Source organism: Eublepharis macularius, chromosome 18 (assembly GCF_028583425.1).
Source record: "Eublepharis macularius isolate TG4126 chromosome 18, MPM_Emac_v1.0, whole genome shotgun sequence".
Taxonomy (NCBI): Eukaryota; Metazoa; Chordata; class Lepidosauria; order Squamata; family Eublepharidae; genus Eublepharis; species Eublepharis macularius.
Genome location: NC_072807.1, coordinates 9,805,626 through 9,822,352, shown reverse-complemented (window position 1 = coordinate 9,822,352; position 16,727 = coordinate 9,805,626). Strand labels below are relative to the sequence as shown.

At 41.4% G+C, this 16,727-nt stretch overlaps 1 protein-coding gene across 3 annotated transcripts in view; it reads left to right on the top strand.

Annotated features, from left to right (window-relative positions):
* GSK3B (glycogen synthase kinase 3 beta) overlaps nucleotides 1–16,727 on the top strand; it is a 140,263-nt gene that overhangs the window by 82,663 nt on the left and 40,873 nt on the right. For all 3 annotated transcript variants that reach the window (XM_055002319.1, XM_055002320.1, XM_055002321.1), the window contains exons 5-8: nucleotides 3,148–3,278; nucleotides 8,157–8,263; nucleotides 11,059–11,156; nucleotides 12,958–13,053. In XM_055002319.1, the coding sequence (XP_054858294.1) occupies nucleotides 3,148–3,278; nucleotides 8,157–8,263; nucleotides 11,059–11,156; nucleotides 12,958–13,053 (432 nt within the window). The remainder of the gene's footprint in view (nucleotides 1–3,147; nucleotides 3,279–8,156; nucleotides 8,264–11,058; nucleotides 11,157–12,957; nucleotides 13,054–16,727) is intronic.

Genomic DNA, 16,727 nt, shown 5'->3' with positions numbered 1-16,727 from the left:
TGAGGTCTTCTGTGCAGGCTCACATGCCCCCCCTCCTTCCCTGCTGACGCTCTTCCTGCTTAGGAGTGCGGCGGCAAGAGGAGCTGAGGGCAGAGGGCACCCCGCCTCCCGGGTAGAGGCTGTTTCAGTGGGTAAACAGCCGTGCCTCTGCCCTGGGAGGCATTGAGCACCCTCTAGTGGTAAAAAATTAGCTACAAATCCTCTGTTTGGTAGGCCTGCGCAAGCGCAGTACCATGTGTGCCTGCACAGAAGACCTCAATGAACAACAGTTACAGGTAAGTGCAACCTGTTTTATCTTCTGTAATGAGGCCCAGGGAAATAGACCAGATGAGCCTAGGCATTCAGAGGTAGGTGGTAGACCTGTCCACCACTTTTGGACAGAGCAGAATAATCCTTGTTTTTTATCTAAAGAGACAATGTTATGTCCAGAATCAGTTTGGATCCATCAAACGAGGAAGCTGTAGTGAGTAAATTGAGTATAGTGATTGAGCTTACTTCACCTATGAAACCCCAAGTAGTACAGCAACCGTAATTAGGTAACTTAAAGGACCATCTAAAGGAAAGTCCCATGCCTGCCTCCCTTTTTAAAGGAGATAGAGTTAAGAGTTTCTTTGGTTCATGATCACTTTGAAGTACCAGAAAGTGTACTTTAATACGCTTTAAGCAAAGTGAAGAACAAGCCTTCCCATGTTCAATAAAAAGTGGGGATTAGGGAATGAGGCCAATGGAATAATAACTCTAGACTATAAAACTGCTGAATTAGAACGGAAAGTTCTGAAAGACACAGTCCATTTTATTCCATCTATTGACATCATGGAAGAAGATAAAGCACATTTAAATTGTAAAAATCTTTGGCCAAAGTGATTATAAATGTCAGTTCTACCAACGGCTAATAGATTAAAAACATCAGTTGACCTAGAGGTGAATTCATCTGTAAAAAATCTTTTTGTGGAATGTTTCAGGTTGGGACTCAGAAATACAGATCCCAGAAATTTAAAGGTTATCATATCCTGGTAATCCAGAAAACATGGGTATAAGATGAGATCTTTTTAAAGGGGTGCTCTGCTCTACCTTTTCAGTGGCTGCTGAGAGACTGAGTAAAAAGGGACACTTTTGTGGAAAATGACTGGCAAATCCTTTCAACAGGAAGGAGATGAAATTAGTGACTTCTTGCAATTTCTTTATCTTTACCTAAAACCTCTTTTTATTTTTTTAAATTATTTAATTTTCCAAACATACAAAAATATATCCATAATATATACACTATAATCTTATAACCCTAAAATAAAAACTTCATAATACATTTAAGTGGAGCTTACTTAAATCTACCTTTGACATTTCAGTTCTATTTAAACCTTATTCTATTTTTACCATATTAGTCTATCCTTTACCATATCTTTACCATCTTAGTCTGTCTTTACCATCTGTCTTCATATCTAATTTTTATCAACTAATATCATTTTTATTATAAGCATATACCACCGGACTCTTTCTTTCTATCATTCTTTGTTAATTTTGTTCTTAGTTTTCAGCTATATAATTTTTAAAAGCTTCTTTTTTTGATAACATTTTATTTACCCTGGCTCCCAAGGAGAGAAGAATTGTTAAGAAACTGGAATAAATTAAATGAATTCATCTTAGAAGCAAGGGAAAGGTTGTTGAATCACTGACTAATAATACGAAGATTTAAATGCCTGTATTGGTGCAGATGAATCAAATATTATTTTGGGGATGTTCCATTTGGATATGCATATTTCTTTTAATAGGTCAGGTAAAGATTGAGTGTAAATTAAGCTGGCAAGCAGTTAATAAATTTAGTCCTATCCCATAATTTGGTGATAGTGAATGGAAACAAATTGATTGATCCAGAAGGGACGTTTACTTGCTTTACTTATACTGGTGCCATACAGGTTGATTTTTGTCTGATCTCAAAAGAGGTGTTAACAAAGATTTATGAGTTTAAGATAGGAGACTTTTTAGGGGGAGACCATCTTCCTTTTTCTATAACCTTGATTGTGGATAAAGAAGCAGTTAAGCCTCCACTGCCAGTGTTTCATATTGAACAGACTAACCAGAGAATAAGAAAAAAGAAATGGACATTCTCTAATTCAAGAAAGCAGATCTATAATTTATTCCCAGAAATGCTGTTTTCTATGATGAGAATGTTACAGCAAATGATGTCCTTACCAACTATGAGATCATAAATCAAACCATAGACCAATGTAAATCTGCGTATCAGGTAACTTATTTTAATCTATTAAAAGAAAAGAAGAATGATTGGGTTGATTCTGAATGTTGGACCTATTTGAGGAAAGTGAGAGCTCACTATAAGGAATTTAGATTGAGGAGATCAGAACGTACCTTTCAGGTTTTTCCATAACTACCCCTCCCCCTCTATCCATCTCTCCAGATCTATCTTCTGTTTTTATTTTTACTTCAACAGACTTGGCACAGTTATTCCTTTAGAATTGGTTCCATATGCAGAACTGCTGTTAGAAAAAATCTCTTTTACTTATAGCAGAATCCCATAAGCGTGTACTTGGGAGTAAAACCTCACTAGGTTCTGTGAAGCATGGTCTCAGGTAAATGTGCGCAGGATTGCAAACTTTGGTGCCTGAGTGCTGATGTCTGAGAAAAGCACACCTAATAACAGTGTATAAGAAAAAAAACATGAAAATCCAGAGGTGTTAAAATTAGTATCTTGAATAGGCGTGAACTTTGAAACGTGTACATTAGATTTTTTCTAGTAATATCTGTGGTCTCTTGCATCTTACCTTTGAATGTAAATACTGTCTCAGTTTTCTGTAGTTCCTGCTAACTTTAAAAACGGATGATTTTCCACCTTTGCCTGCTGTTTAAAAAAGGGAGTTGGATCCAAATGATTGGATTACAGAATGGATCTTGTTCACAGCCCTCTTTATGACGCAGCTCTTCCCCAGGCATGAGGGATCCTTGAGAATGGCACGGAATGCAACATAGGGGTTTACATTGGAAAAGGGGAGCTGGCAGAAGTCTCTCTCTTTTCTCAAACCTTCACATTTTAGCTGCTGTACATTTATTTGTAGTTTCTACCGTTAGTCTTTCAACCATCTACCAATGCTTTGAAACTGAAGATGCATTATATACTGTTTCTTCTATATATTCCAGTTGTACATGTATCAGCTATTCCGAAGTTTAGCCTATATCCATTCCTTTGGAATATGCCATCGGGATATAAAACCACAGAACCTTTTGCTGGACCCTGACACAGCTGTCCTAAAGCTCTGTGATTTTGGAAGGTAGGTTTCTTTAATATCCTGTTATGAACTCATATATTTGTTATAGTGTGTTAATAATTACTCTGAACTGTTTTGGGTAGATATGATTATCACATCCTGTGTGACCTTTTAATAGTTCCAGTCTTCATTTTGAAATTCAGCAAAGTTTGCTGAGCAGAGTCAGTCTCAATCAGGGATCTGATCATTCACTCTCTCTCACAGGGATCAGCCCTCTGTATTACTATTGGCTCCTGGCCCTCTTCTCCCCCATGTATATAGTAATAATCCCTGCTTCTATAATATTGTATTTAAAAAGATTTTTTCCATGGGTATCCAGACTCTACAACTTATCCAATTATATGTTATCACTTATCTCGCCTACGCTACTTGATTGTACAATATCCTACCAGTTGTACAGTATTCTGCTATAGAAGCCTTTTGCCAACCACAGTGTTTTTTTCTGTTGGAGGAAATTTCCTTAGACTGGATGAAAGCTCTAAACTTGGCTTAGCAGAGAGGCATTTCCTTTGAAAAGGTCTGTTTTGATTCAGCTCAGGGGAAACCATAGTTCCCCTCCCAGTACATAAGATTGTTTCTTGTTTTGAGGCAACCTAAAGAGGGCTGACACAAATGATGTGACTGACTATTGCCCAGTCTCTAATCTGCCCTTTCTAGGCACAGTGATTGAGAGAACAGTAGCAGATTACCTCCAGGTCTTCTTAGTGAATTCCCATGCTTTGGACCCTTTTCAAACTGGGCTGTAGGATGGAGACAGCTCTGGTGGCTTTAGTTGATGACCTCCATCTGAATGCAAACAAAGGCCATGCTTCTTTGTTGCTCCTCCTGGATCTATCTGCAGCCTTTGCTACAGTAGATCCTGTTCAGACGTTTGGAGTCAGAAGTGGGTGTCAGGGAATGTGCCTTTGTCCATGGAAAGCTGTGATGAACTTTGGTTCATATTTCAGTTCGTGCTCATCCCTAGTCCCCACCTTTAAAGCCTTCGGGTCTGCCTCTCCCATTATGACTCCTCCTGCCCCCTTCATTCATCTTTGCACGGCTTGCTGGTGGTCCCTGGGTAGCACAACTTTCTTTGACTGTTGGAGGGCCCTTGTGTCAAGTGGATCTGTTGATGTTTCGGAAACTGTAAGGCAGAACTATTCTAGTTTGCTTCTGGCACTTAAAATTCTTACTGTGAGGCAGAGCTGATTGCTGTGTATTATATCTTGCTGTAATATTGTTATAGGCAGGGTTTAATAGTCTGGGATTGGGACTAGAATGATTTTAAGTATTTGCACTATGTTGTTTTATTGCGATTCTGTTGACTATATTATGTTTTGTATTGATTTTTAACTGACATAATTGTTTATGATGTGAACCACTTTGAGCTCTTAATTGAAGAGAAGCGGTATGAAAATCAAATAAATAAGTATGCCCCTATTGATTAGTTTCTGTAATATTTAATATGTAGTGTCACATTGCTTATGTTCTAGCTTAGCATTGTTTCAACTCTGGATCAGATTTCTGCTCTTCAAATTTCTGCAATTTGTACCCATTGTATTGTTTGTTGAATGCCCCTACCTTTGATCGTATTAACTTACTCTATGTAATCCACCTTGAGTCCCAGTGAGAAAGGCCAACAAATCAACCAACCTTAAATTTAGCATGTCTCTCTGATGTATTTAAAGATAGGCTAGTGCTGGCTAGTCAGAACTAATCCTTGTTAGCAGTTGTAAGATGCTGTTGTGCAAGTTTGGATTGAACCTTTACTCTCATGCAAGTGAGCTTGCTTGTACTCACTTACTTGCTCATATTTTTAATCCAATCTTCCTCCAGCTCACTGGGGGAAGAGAGCATACATCATTCTTTCCTTCTTACTTTTATCTTCACAATAGCCAATGAGAAATGTTAGGCTGAAAAGGCGACTGGCCCAAGGTCTCCAAGCATGCTTCTGTGGCAGAGGTGGGATTCAAACCTGATCTTTAACCTCCGACCCCATTGCTTTAACTATTGTACAACATTGTCTTTGTCACCTTGGGATGTCAAAGACAGCAAAGGAATACTATTACAGAAAGTTTCCGTTATTTTTATTTTGACGGGGACAGAGGGAAGAATTGTGGGAAGTTCTAGAAGAACAAAGATAGATGGAAGAAAATACAGACAGAAGCAGCATTTACAGCATTCAATGTTTGTGTTGTTATCAGAAAGTATGTGCATCATCTTCTGTTTTTAAAAGGAGGGTTTGGGGTGGGGTGAAGTCAGGTCAGGTCAGGTCAGGTCAGGTCAGGTGAGGTTCTGTACTGTGTGCTGTGGGAGGAATCATTTACCAAATTCCAAAAGTAGGATTTCCATCTCTTCAATGTAAAGAATGTGTGAACTAAGCCTAACATTAGCCATATTGTTGTTTTCCTTGCCTCCTTCCACACCTTAAGTCTCTGGCTTCCTGCCTGTTGAATCACTGGCTCAGTGTTTCTATTGCCTGAAGGTCCTCTACATTCCCTGTTGGGAGTTCCTCGGGGGTATATTCTTTTAATACTGCTGTTCTCTCTCTAAACACCTGCTCCTGGGTGATTTCTACAAACACTGCGGTTTTCAATACAAACTAGATTTTTTCTTTGCCATATATCTGAAACTCTTCTTGCCATAGTTGCAAAGAGGGAAGGAATGTTCAGTATGATCACAGGGCAGATAAAACGGAGATGAATGTGAAAACCAGAGCCCTGTCAGCTTCCACAGATGGCCTATGCATGTGGAATTCCGTAGAGATTCACAGATAAAGCACCATTAATTTTTATCCACTCCGTGGCACTGTACTGGCTTTCCATACTGATCCGTGCTGAAAGGCAGTGTTGTATAATGGTTAGAATGGCAGAGTACAACTGGGAGGATGCAGTCTCTTATCCCTATTTGTCAAAACTCATAGGGTGACCTTGGGCCTGTCATTTCTGTACTCTAATCTGGTGGTGGTGAGGCTAAAATAGAGCAAGAAAGAACCTTGTATGCCACTCTGAGCGCTCTAGTGGAGGGATTGGTCAAAAACGTGACAGATGCGTGATGTGCAAATCTGCAGCATTATGTTCTGCTGAGGTGCAAGTCTTCCTGCCACACCAGCCACAGATGTGGGATAAAAGAAATCAGCAATATCTTTTGTGAAGCACTTATTCGACCTGGGGTTGATTCTCCTACAGAGCCTGACTTGCAGCAGTGCTGTGCTGTTATTAGTCCGTCAGATCTGAATGCAGCATAAGTTGGAGAATAATCATAGGGAGCGGTTTCTTTTTGCCCCTTCAGAGCAGAAAACTAGAACAATGGGAGAACCTCTGGATAGAAAAGCAGACCTGATTGGGCAAACTCCATCTTCAGCCATGAAATGATTTTCCTTGTCTTTTGGTTCCAAAGGATTATCAGGCTGACAGCCCCTATGGCGGATGCAAGAGTGAGGTGTGAAGTAGGGGTGTGCGTCAGAAAAATGCAGGTAATCCAGATCTGGATTTCTGGGATACCAAAATAATTCAGGATTTTTGTCAAGATTAGAGAATTCCGGACTTGTCTGGTCATTATTTCCTAGGGGGAGAAGTATCTGGGGTACTGGGGGGCATTTTTCAAGCAAACTCCACTGAATTTGCAGGAAACCCACTCCTTTCTGTCCATTGAAGCCCCCCAAGTGTCAGGAAGACTGGGCCTTGACCAAGATGACCCTACATTCTCTCCATTGTTTTCTATGGTGGGAAAGTTTCCAAGCTGGCTCCCCGGCAGAAACATGCATAGGCAAAGCTGCCTCTGGCCAGGGGCACACTCCCAAATGCAAGCAAATGAGCTAAAGTTGAAACAAACAATTTCACAAAAGCCAAAGTACCCCCCCCCCCAAAACCAGCAAAAGCAGTTTTTAAAAGGTTAACTGTAAGAGAAAACTTGTCTCACCCTATCCCTCCCAGACACCAGGCCGACCTCCCCTCCCGCAAAAGACAGGAAGACAGCTCTCTCTCAGGGCAGTTTGAAAAGGGCCTTCTCAGAGAATCCCATTAGCCAGCCCACGTTTAGGGGAAGTTTGGGGGCACTTGTTGTACAAGTAATGGCCTTGGTCAGAGCATGCATCTTTGTATATTAAAGTGTGTCTACCTAGGAGTTATAGCAGCAGTTATTTAGTTGTAAATCAAGATGTTTGAACAGGTAGGTCAAGCAATGAGTACGTGATTTGGATAAGGAGGTATAATAATAAATGCACGTGAATAACTAGATTGATTTAAATCAGTCCACCCTGGCCTCAGTGTGGCTCTGATGTGGGAGCTGTTGCCCCAGCTCTAAACTTTATATGTGATACTGCACAACTCCTTCTTGCAACCAGAGACGTATGTAGTATGGGGCTGCAAATGAAATGTTGTCTGAGGCCAGGACTTGCCTGGGCCACAGCAAGTGGCCAAGACCCTGGCCTTGATCTTCAGACAGTTGTCAGCCACTCCTGGGGCCACCCCAACGGCAAGAGGGTCAGCATTGCCAGGGCACAGCTCCTGTACATCACCAAGCATCTCCTTTAAAGAGCTGCCAGGAGCAGCCACAGCTGGGCCAGATCGACCAGGCTCTCCGGTGAATATGTGCAGAAGGTGAGGCAAGGGGCCAGACTGCAGACCCGGGAGAAAGCTCCAGGTCTTCTTCAGCCTGCAGAGGAGAGACTTGGGAAGGGGGAAGAGGAACAAGCTGCAGTCATTCCCCTCCCGTCTCTGCCTCTGAAGCCCTTGCCAAGTAACAGGTCTCAGCTGGAGCCGTGGAGGCAGACTGGAGGATCAAGCAGTTGTGGAGCCACTGGATCCTGACAACTGTCTTAAAACAGTTACGTGTGTGGATTTTACACTGCAGTCCCTGTGTAACAGAAGTATCTCTCTTCTTTTGTTTCCTTCTGTTCAGTGCAAAACAGCTGGTCCGTGGAGAACCGAACGTCTCTTACATCTGTTCTCGGTACTATAGGGCACCAGAGTTGATCTTTGGAGCCACTGATTATACCTCCAGTATAGGTATGTAGGTTTTCATTTGTGAAAAAAACCCATTATTTATGTTTTAATGTGATTTTTCTTTTCTTTTTTTTTAAGTTTGAGGCTTTAGTGGCAGCCAGGAAATTTGTATCTGCAAATTTAACTAAACGTTAAATTTAGTTAGGAAACCTCACAAAGTAACTATGATGAAAAAGTTGTCTGTAACCAAAATATCTTGTCTGATATGATTAGTTCTTCCAGTTGACTCTTGATTTTGTCAGAATTCTACCATTCTGAACATTCTGCCATTCTGTAATTGCATTTTCATTATTTAATCGGTGTCAGTTTGAAATTCTTGTGTTGCATTTGTTCTAAATAAGTCTCCTTTCAAGTTCAACATATAATACATCCATTTTTAAAAAATGTGTCATCTGTCTTTCTGTTAAAAATCCTCAAGGCAGTACATGAAAGAGAAAGTAAAGCAATCTGAATATCTGTCATTTCTAAATCAGTTTTTTAAATAACATTACCAAATATGTATTTATTTGCTTCATTTATCGCCCGTCTTTCTTCCCAGTGGGGACCCAGTACAGCTTACATTGTTCTCCTCTCCTGAGACTTGTGGTTGGCCCACGGTTGCCCACCAAGCTTCCATGGCAAAGAGGGGATTTGAACCCGGGTCTTCCAGATTCCAGCCTCACACTCTAACCTGCTACATCACACTGGCTGTCATATATTAAAATATTTTGTGTGCATTCTGTAAGAATTTAATTGCATTAAATCGCTTACTCCAAACCTTGCCTGTTGGGTTTATCCCTAAAAGTTGTTGGAGAATTACGAGTGAGAACATTCTCTCTCCTGCCCCTTCCTCTGATCCCTGCGAAGCTTTAAACCACAACGCAGGAGAATAGTAGGGATCTCTGTATTATTTATGTTAAACATTTGTATCCTGTTCATCAACCTGAACCTGGTTGCCAGGGTGACTGCTAGCATATTAAAACGATTAAAAGCGCACCATATGAACTCCTCTAACTTGTTAGAGGAGTCTTACTAGTTGTCTTACTAGTACTGGATGGAGCAGAGCTGTGGATGTTGGCAACCTGGGAAACAGTGGGGAAAGTGACTTTAGCGTTCGGAGGCGCACCACTGTCTTGCTCATTCTGTTCATCTTACCTGCTTGCTGAAGCCCCTCAGTCTGTCCTAGACAGGTTTCTGTTGCATCTTACTTGTGCCCTTTGGGTCTTTTTTCCTGTGAGAAAGTGTTCACTTTTACTAGTTCTGCAGTCTGATTCTTTGCCATTTTCCCATCGAGGTATTTTTATTATTTTGGCCTAGAAGACCTTTCTGACACACATGCTCTGTCAGCTTTACTTTTTGATCTCTGTGCCTACTAAATAACATCCTTGTTCCCATTTTTGCCTTTTTTGAGATGTCTTTGTTAAAACGTTGATAGGCTGGCCTGTTTGACTTGTCACTCTTCAGGGGTCAGTCCTCTCCTCCAGTTCTCTAGATGAATCTAAACATGGAGAGTAGACGTGGGAATGACTCTTAGGTCAATGCTACGGTGCTGTGCAGCATTTCACACTCCTCCGTTGTGGATTTTGGACTCCTGATAAGCTGCTACTACAGTTATGTTCATCCAAGAGAACAAAGACTCCTTTACATTTGTGGAAGAACTGAGTGCAGAGTAAATGAGCACAATGCACAGGGAGCAGGAGAGAGCTTTCAGAACCGTGTAGTGATGGAGCAGGTGCTCTGCTTTGTAACCATCGATATGGGAATTGAAGGGCTACAGAATTTTCATTCATGAAATCTTGGGCGCTCTAAAGAGTTTGCCGTCTCTCTGTTCCGAGGGTCATTTCACAGATTACATTTTCTCATTTTAACCAGGATTAGAGAGAATTTTGAAGCCATAGGAGGAAAAAAATGTTCTTGTTCTGGGTTTTTCAGGAGAGGGGGCAGAGACTTTGGGGGAAACTGAAATGCAGACAAAACTTCCTTATGAAGCCTAAATTGATTTTACTTCTTTAATATTAGAGAAGGAATTATTTATCACATAGCATACTGTTTGGTGTATTGGTATATTTTACAATGTCATTTCCTTCTGTTATGCCCGTGTGTCCCTGTCTTAGTGTGTAATGCAGAAGCAGCTGCCTCAAGGCTGTCTTACCAATGCAGCTTCCACTTTTTACTTCATATCCTGGTGAAAAGATGCGTCTGCATGATCCTTCCAAGTTTTGAGAAGTTCTAAAAAAAAAACCCTTAAGCTTGAAAGTACCACACGCCCATTAATGCTTCAATAGAAAAAAATCAAGAGATTCTAGAATGACTGTTAATGGGTTTGATACGCACACACCGTAGAGAAGGACACAGAGTAGCAGCTCCGATCCCCCATTCCCACCTTCCTGTTTGTAGATTTCTGGTCTGTGGCTCCCGACTCAATATATACTCTGTAGTGAACTTTGCTTTGTCCAAGATGGGTGGCCTTCTTAGTCTGTCTGTAGCAGTAGAAAAGAGCAAGAATCCAGTAGCACCTATAAGACTAACAACATTTGTATGAACTTCTCACTTCTTCAGATACCACTAGAAAGTGAGTCCATCTCACATTACTCCACTCTCCAAGAAATAAGGACTCACTTTCTAGCGGTATCTAAAGAAGTGAGCTGTGACTCACAAAAGCTCATACTGTACCACCAATTTTGTTAGTCTTATAGTTGATACTGGACTCTTGCTTTATCCAGCACACGATGTGTGAAAGTGCCCGAGGTGTTCTGTCTGCTCCTTCAAGATGTACACATCTAAGTGTTCCCTAATGGCTTTTTGTTTGTTTTCTTCAGATGTTTGGTCAGCAGGCTGTGTATTGGCAGAACTATTACTAGGACAACCAATTTTCCCAGGTGATAGTGGTGTGGATCAGCTGGTGGAAATAATCAAGGTATAGACATGTTGATTTTTTGGACATAGACCTTGTTAATACTATTTTTGTTTAATCATGGTTTGTGGGATGAATTCTACAGGGGTTGTGATTCTTCCTCTTTAATAATAATAATAACATTCGATTTATATACCGCCCTTCAGGATGACTTGACATCCACTCAGAGCGGTTTACAAAGTATGTCATTATTATCCCCACAACAAAACACCCTGTGAGGTGGGTGGGGCTGAGAGAGCTCCAGGAAGCTGTGACTCACCCAAGGTCACCCAGCTGGCTTCAAGTGGAGGAGTGGGGAATCAAACCCAGTTCTCCGGATTAGAGTCCCGCACTCTTAACCACTACACCAAACTTGGAGGAAATTTTAGCTTTTATGTCAACAGTATCTGTGGAAAGGGCTAGAAATGGGTGGACTCAATAGGATAACCCTTCAAGTTAGTGCTTGGGTGGCAAGAGGAGAATCTATCCAAGTCAGAAACCAAAACACTCTGGTGGTGGTGGTTTCTCCTTTTCCTCCTTAGACATGGCTGTGTTTAAGCTTCGACTGCAGTAATAACTGTAAGTGTAAAATCTCTGTCCAGCCATCCCTGCATAGCAGCACAAGTTGTCTGTGCACAACATAGTGAATTTTCTAGTAGGAGTGTGTGATTCTGTAGATCTGGTCTGAATATATACCCAGCTCCATGCCCTCAAGACTTGACTAGTGTAATGCAGTGTACATAAGTTAACACGGAGACTCCAGTTGGTACAGAATGCTGCAGCTTGATTATTATTGGGAGCTGGGAGAAGCATGAATGTGACTCCCATTCTGCGGTCATTCCACTGGTTACCTATCAGTTACCGGGCTCAGTTCAGGGTATTGGCTATCACATGCAAAACTCTCCTTGGCCTTGGTCCATCCAGCATATCTATGGGACAGCCCCTCTCCTCCTGCTCCATCTCAGTCATCTGAAAAGGGCCTTCTGCAGGTGCATCTGTGTGACCTGTGGAATGTATGTGTTTATGCATGCTGCCAAGCATCTTTGTTAAACTTGACATAAAGTAATTCTAAATGACTTCAGGGTAATTATGAAAGCATTGTTTCTCTGTGATTGAGGCAGTTTAGATGGAAAATTGACATCCAGCCCATCACACCCTCACCACAATGATCAGATAGAGTGGCAGCCTTTGATTTGTTGGTGGCATGTATGAATGAGCCATCATAGATCACCATAACCATAGTGCTTGTTAGTGGGTTTGGTTTGTGTGTTCATCTGTGCATCGTGTGTGAGTCATCAGATACTGTACATGTCTGTGCAACAGCACAATGAGTATTTCATGTTGTGAATACCTAGGAATGGTAGTGTAAGTTTTTATGGGAGAGCCAAGAGGGCACCTCTGTAGGAAGCTGGTAGCAAAATCAGGCGTGTTCACAGCAGCACTTAAATAGGATTGTACTCAGTATCTTCTGAGCAGAGCAGTTGCTTCAGAGGTGGCTTGAAAAATTTCATTGCAGTGTAAGGTAATAAGAGCATACCTTAGATTCCAGAGCACTTTGCACACCTTCAAAGGCAAAGAGCAAGAAACTTTGAACAGCATTTCCGGGCACCTATCTCGTTGCAGGTATGCATGCCAAGCAGTTGTCCAAAGGCACATGGTCCAGCATGCATAACCTGGTTCCATACCTGTGAATTGGAGTCTGTGCTACCATTCCTTTTGCCAGTCCGAACTCAGACAATTGGAGAGAAAGGCAGGGTATAAACTAAGTAAATAAATAAATGTTACAGCTGTCAGGTATCAGGACTCCCGCTTTTCTATTTTGTAGGTCCTTGGAACCCCTACAAGAGAACAAATTAGAGAAATGAATCCAAACTACACCGAATTTAAATTTCCTCAGATTAAGGCACATCCATGGACTAAGGTGAGTCTTCTTTATTTTTTATTTTTAAAGAATGATGTGGTGGATATATAAAACACTGAAGTCTGTATTTTAATTTCCTCCACTAGTAAAGCTAAACTGAGATGTATGAACCCCGGTAAACTGTCACTGTACATTATTTCTCCACAGCTGGAGCTTGGATTTTTATAACTGTCCATCAGAATGTGTTACAGCAGAGGCTATGTCTGGAGTGCTTTTTAGCTTGGATCCAAAGATCTTCTTATTGGAGCAAATGGCACTCCTAGTCATCTGCAGGGCAGAATGTAGACGCCCCTCCCCATCTCTGTAGCCTTCTGCTCCTTCCAAAAAGTTACTCTTGAGCATCTCCCAATCCCACTGGAGCTAAACTTGGACCCTAGAGCTCCCTCCACCCTTAGGCCTTCTGCTGATGCACCAAGATCTTTGGATCCAAGTCTTTGTTCTTCTTGGTCAGCGTGTGTGAAGAATTTTATGTCAATAGAAAGGAGGGAGAAGTCTCTTTTTTGAAGAACGTCATATGTGGATCAAGAACGTTCCTATCGCTTAATTAAGAAGAAAAGTACATGGTTATATAGTTTAATGCATGGTTCATGATTATATATGTTATCTTGACCAACAGGGAAATAATCTGTACATAATACATTTTGAAGCTTAAACTGCTTCTCTTCAGGGAGAAATAAGATTTAAATGCAAATATTACCATTTCTGTTGAAACATCTTATATTTTTTTTGTTTGCTTAACACTCTACTGAAGGTAAAGTTTGTATGATGTTGCCCCTGTGCCTCAAGCAAATTTCGCCATCGGCATAGCAGGGTAGTGTAAATTAAGTTGTGCTTCCCAGGAAGCAGTTCTAGGAAAACTGCCCTCGATATATTCCCTCCTGTCTTCCAGCCAGTTAGGTTTATGTTAGATGGTAGGATTGGTAAAGGGAGGGTTTGAGCAGATCGAAAATGACTTAATACAGGCTGTATTCCATATAGAAAGGCTGTGGGTCTCCAGAATTGACAACAAAGAGAGAAGGGGCATTAAAACCTCAGGTTTGAATGCAAGTGATACCAAAAGGAGCAGAGAGTAGGGTCCTTCAGAGTCCTCCCCGTCCTCCCCTTCCAATTACTTATGAACTGTCCCCTCTGTGTACTGTTGTTGCGTGGAATCAGCAGGGCAGGGGGTGTCTACTGTATGAAGTGCCCCCCCCCCAAAAAAACCCAGAGCAGCAACCGCAGCAGCTGTTTGACTTCAGCTTGGAAAGCTAACGCTGAAGTCTCTATCCAAAATACCATTTTGAGCAAAGGGGTCTTGTGTTGCAGAGGAACTGCCTTGTGGGGTACTCCAGCTGCAGGGCCAGTAGTGGCCAGGGAAAGCCGGGACGTTAACAAAGAGGATGCACCCCGGAGACTTCCTTCTTCTGTTGGAGGCAACAGAGATGGACTAGGAGTGTCAGCCAGTTGGTGATCATCCCAAATTGGCCTTCTTGCTCGCTGCTGTCGTCATCCGCACGCATTATCACTAAGGATAATGGTCCTTGTTGTGATATCCTCATAGTGGTTCAAAAATGTCATTGATGCTGTACATTTTGATTGCCACCCAAGTAAGGCGGTGGGACTTCCTGCATCGAGAAGGGTGCTTCAAGTTCATTGTACGTCTTTAATTGCCGGCTTGAAACGATTGTTTCAACAGACTTTTTGAAAAGTCCTGTTGGCAATCTTAGTTGTATTGTTGGTGATAAATTTACAGCAGTTTTAAATACTGCTAGTTTTGAAAGAGTGTTTTTTCCTTGTTCTTATGTTACACTTTTATATTGTGCATTGCTTCAGGTATTTTATATGAGACTGGCTGTTATACTAATAAATGTGAACTATGAAAGAGTTTTCTGTAGCTCAGGTCCCTTCTACATATCCAACTTGGGTCCAGGAAAGAGAGGAAAACATCACCCTTCCCTGGGAAGATCAGCCTACAGTGATGTTAGTGTACTTTATGCACTTCTAGGATACCCCAAGCTATTTCATTCCAAATGCTTTTAGGGGCTGCTTCCCCCTTTTAGAAGTAGGCTGTAAGGAGACCTGCTCTTATATGAAGTCATTCTCACAGTCATAACTGTGAGAAGTGTGATTCAGCAAGAGATGGACAACAGAAACAGATTTTAAAGTTTTAGAAAGAAATACTGAGTTTATAGAGGGATTGGGTACAATATTAGGAAGGAATTATCCTAAGTAAATACCACCAGATACTAAAACAAAGCACATCCAGAAAATATTAACCAAAACTATTCTAGTTCCAATTGGAGCAGTAGTTACCTCTAAGCTTAAAGTGTAAATATAGGGGGAAATAGGGAACAGGACAGAAAAGACATGAATGTCTAGTCTTTCTAACTAGCAGAGAGAAGCAGAAAGCTACCTTTCTGTGTGGTGCAGTCTGAATTGGAAAATAAAGGGAGATAGATTTAAGATGGGGAGCAAAAATAGACCATTCTTAGTCTGCATAGAAATTAGGAGAAAGAAGGAAGTATCCAGTGTGCTGGAAGCCTATTGCTGTCTGTGGAAAGCCTGGAGGAGACTAAGTGATATCAGCAAGAGTAGGCCAACCATGGGGTTGGGGTAGCAAGCAGGATCCAGAAACCAGCTACAAAGGTTTGGGGACTGAGAGGTAGCTTTTATGTACTTCAGGTTGCATTGACAGTAGGACAGTGTCTCTGCTGTGACAGGATTGGTCCAGGCTACAAACTTTGAAATTGATTAAAAGATTTAAATTTTAGGGTACTGGACAAGATCTAATATGGAAAAGACAGACTGGGACGATTAGTTTACCTGATAGGTGGCCAGCTTAGGCTTGTTAGAGAAAGGATGGGTAGCTGCTTAATTGATTTATCTGAGTTGCAAGCCTGATTAAGAAAGGGCAGGTAGGAGATGGCTGATATCCCAACTTTCCTTATGATTCATTTTTCGGGTGACTCTGCATTGTAAGGTTATTTGGTCCTAGAAGGTCAGTCATTGCCCAGCAAACTGATAATTAAACAGTACCTGAATTTTAATGACCCTCAGGGAGTCAAAGAGTAGAACTATTGTCAAGGGAGTGTCCTGGTCACAGGGGAACAAGCTCAGACAGCATATGGCCTGAGAAGTCATGGAGATGACAGGAAAACATGGCGCCAGCCCAGGGATGTTTTCAGGGTTCTAGTTGAGCACACATGTACTTGTTGGGGGCAGGAGCTGCTACATTCAGGCTAATCAGGATCTCTTAGTTCCAGGGCTAACTTCTAAGTTCAATTTGGGATAACCTGGTTTGCAGGGAAATAATCAGAGGGATGGGGTGCTTACTGGGGTGAAGGAGAGGTGACCTTTGCTCTTGTTAGAAAGAGAGAGAGCTACAGGAAGGGGTAATAGCAGGGGATTCTTCACAAATGCTGTTTAGACCGCCACAGGAATCATTCTAAAAGCATTTGTTATACTAAAACTAACAAACTTACTCTTAAACTCCTCTTAACCCTATTAAAGAATCATCAGGTGTGACTGCACAACCAATAAAAAATGTGCACATAATTCTGATAAAAAAACACATTATAGAAAATCACAGAGAAAATCTTCTAGCAAAAACTCTGAGGAAACAAGTAAAACCAAAGATCTGACCTTGAGTGATTCCAGTAGCAGTAATTTTGGAGAACGATGGGAAGATTTAAAAT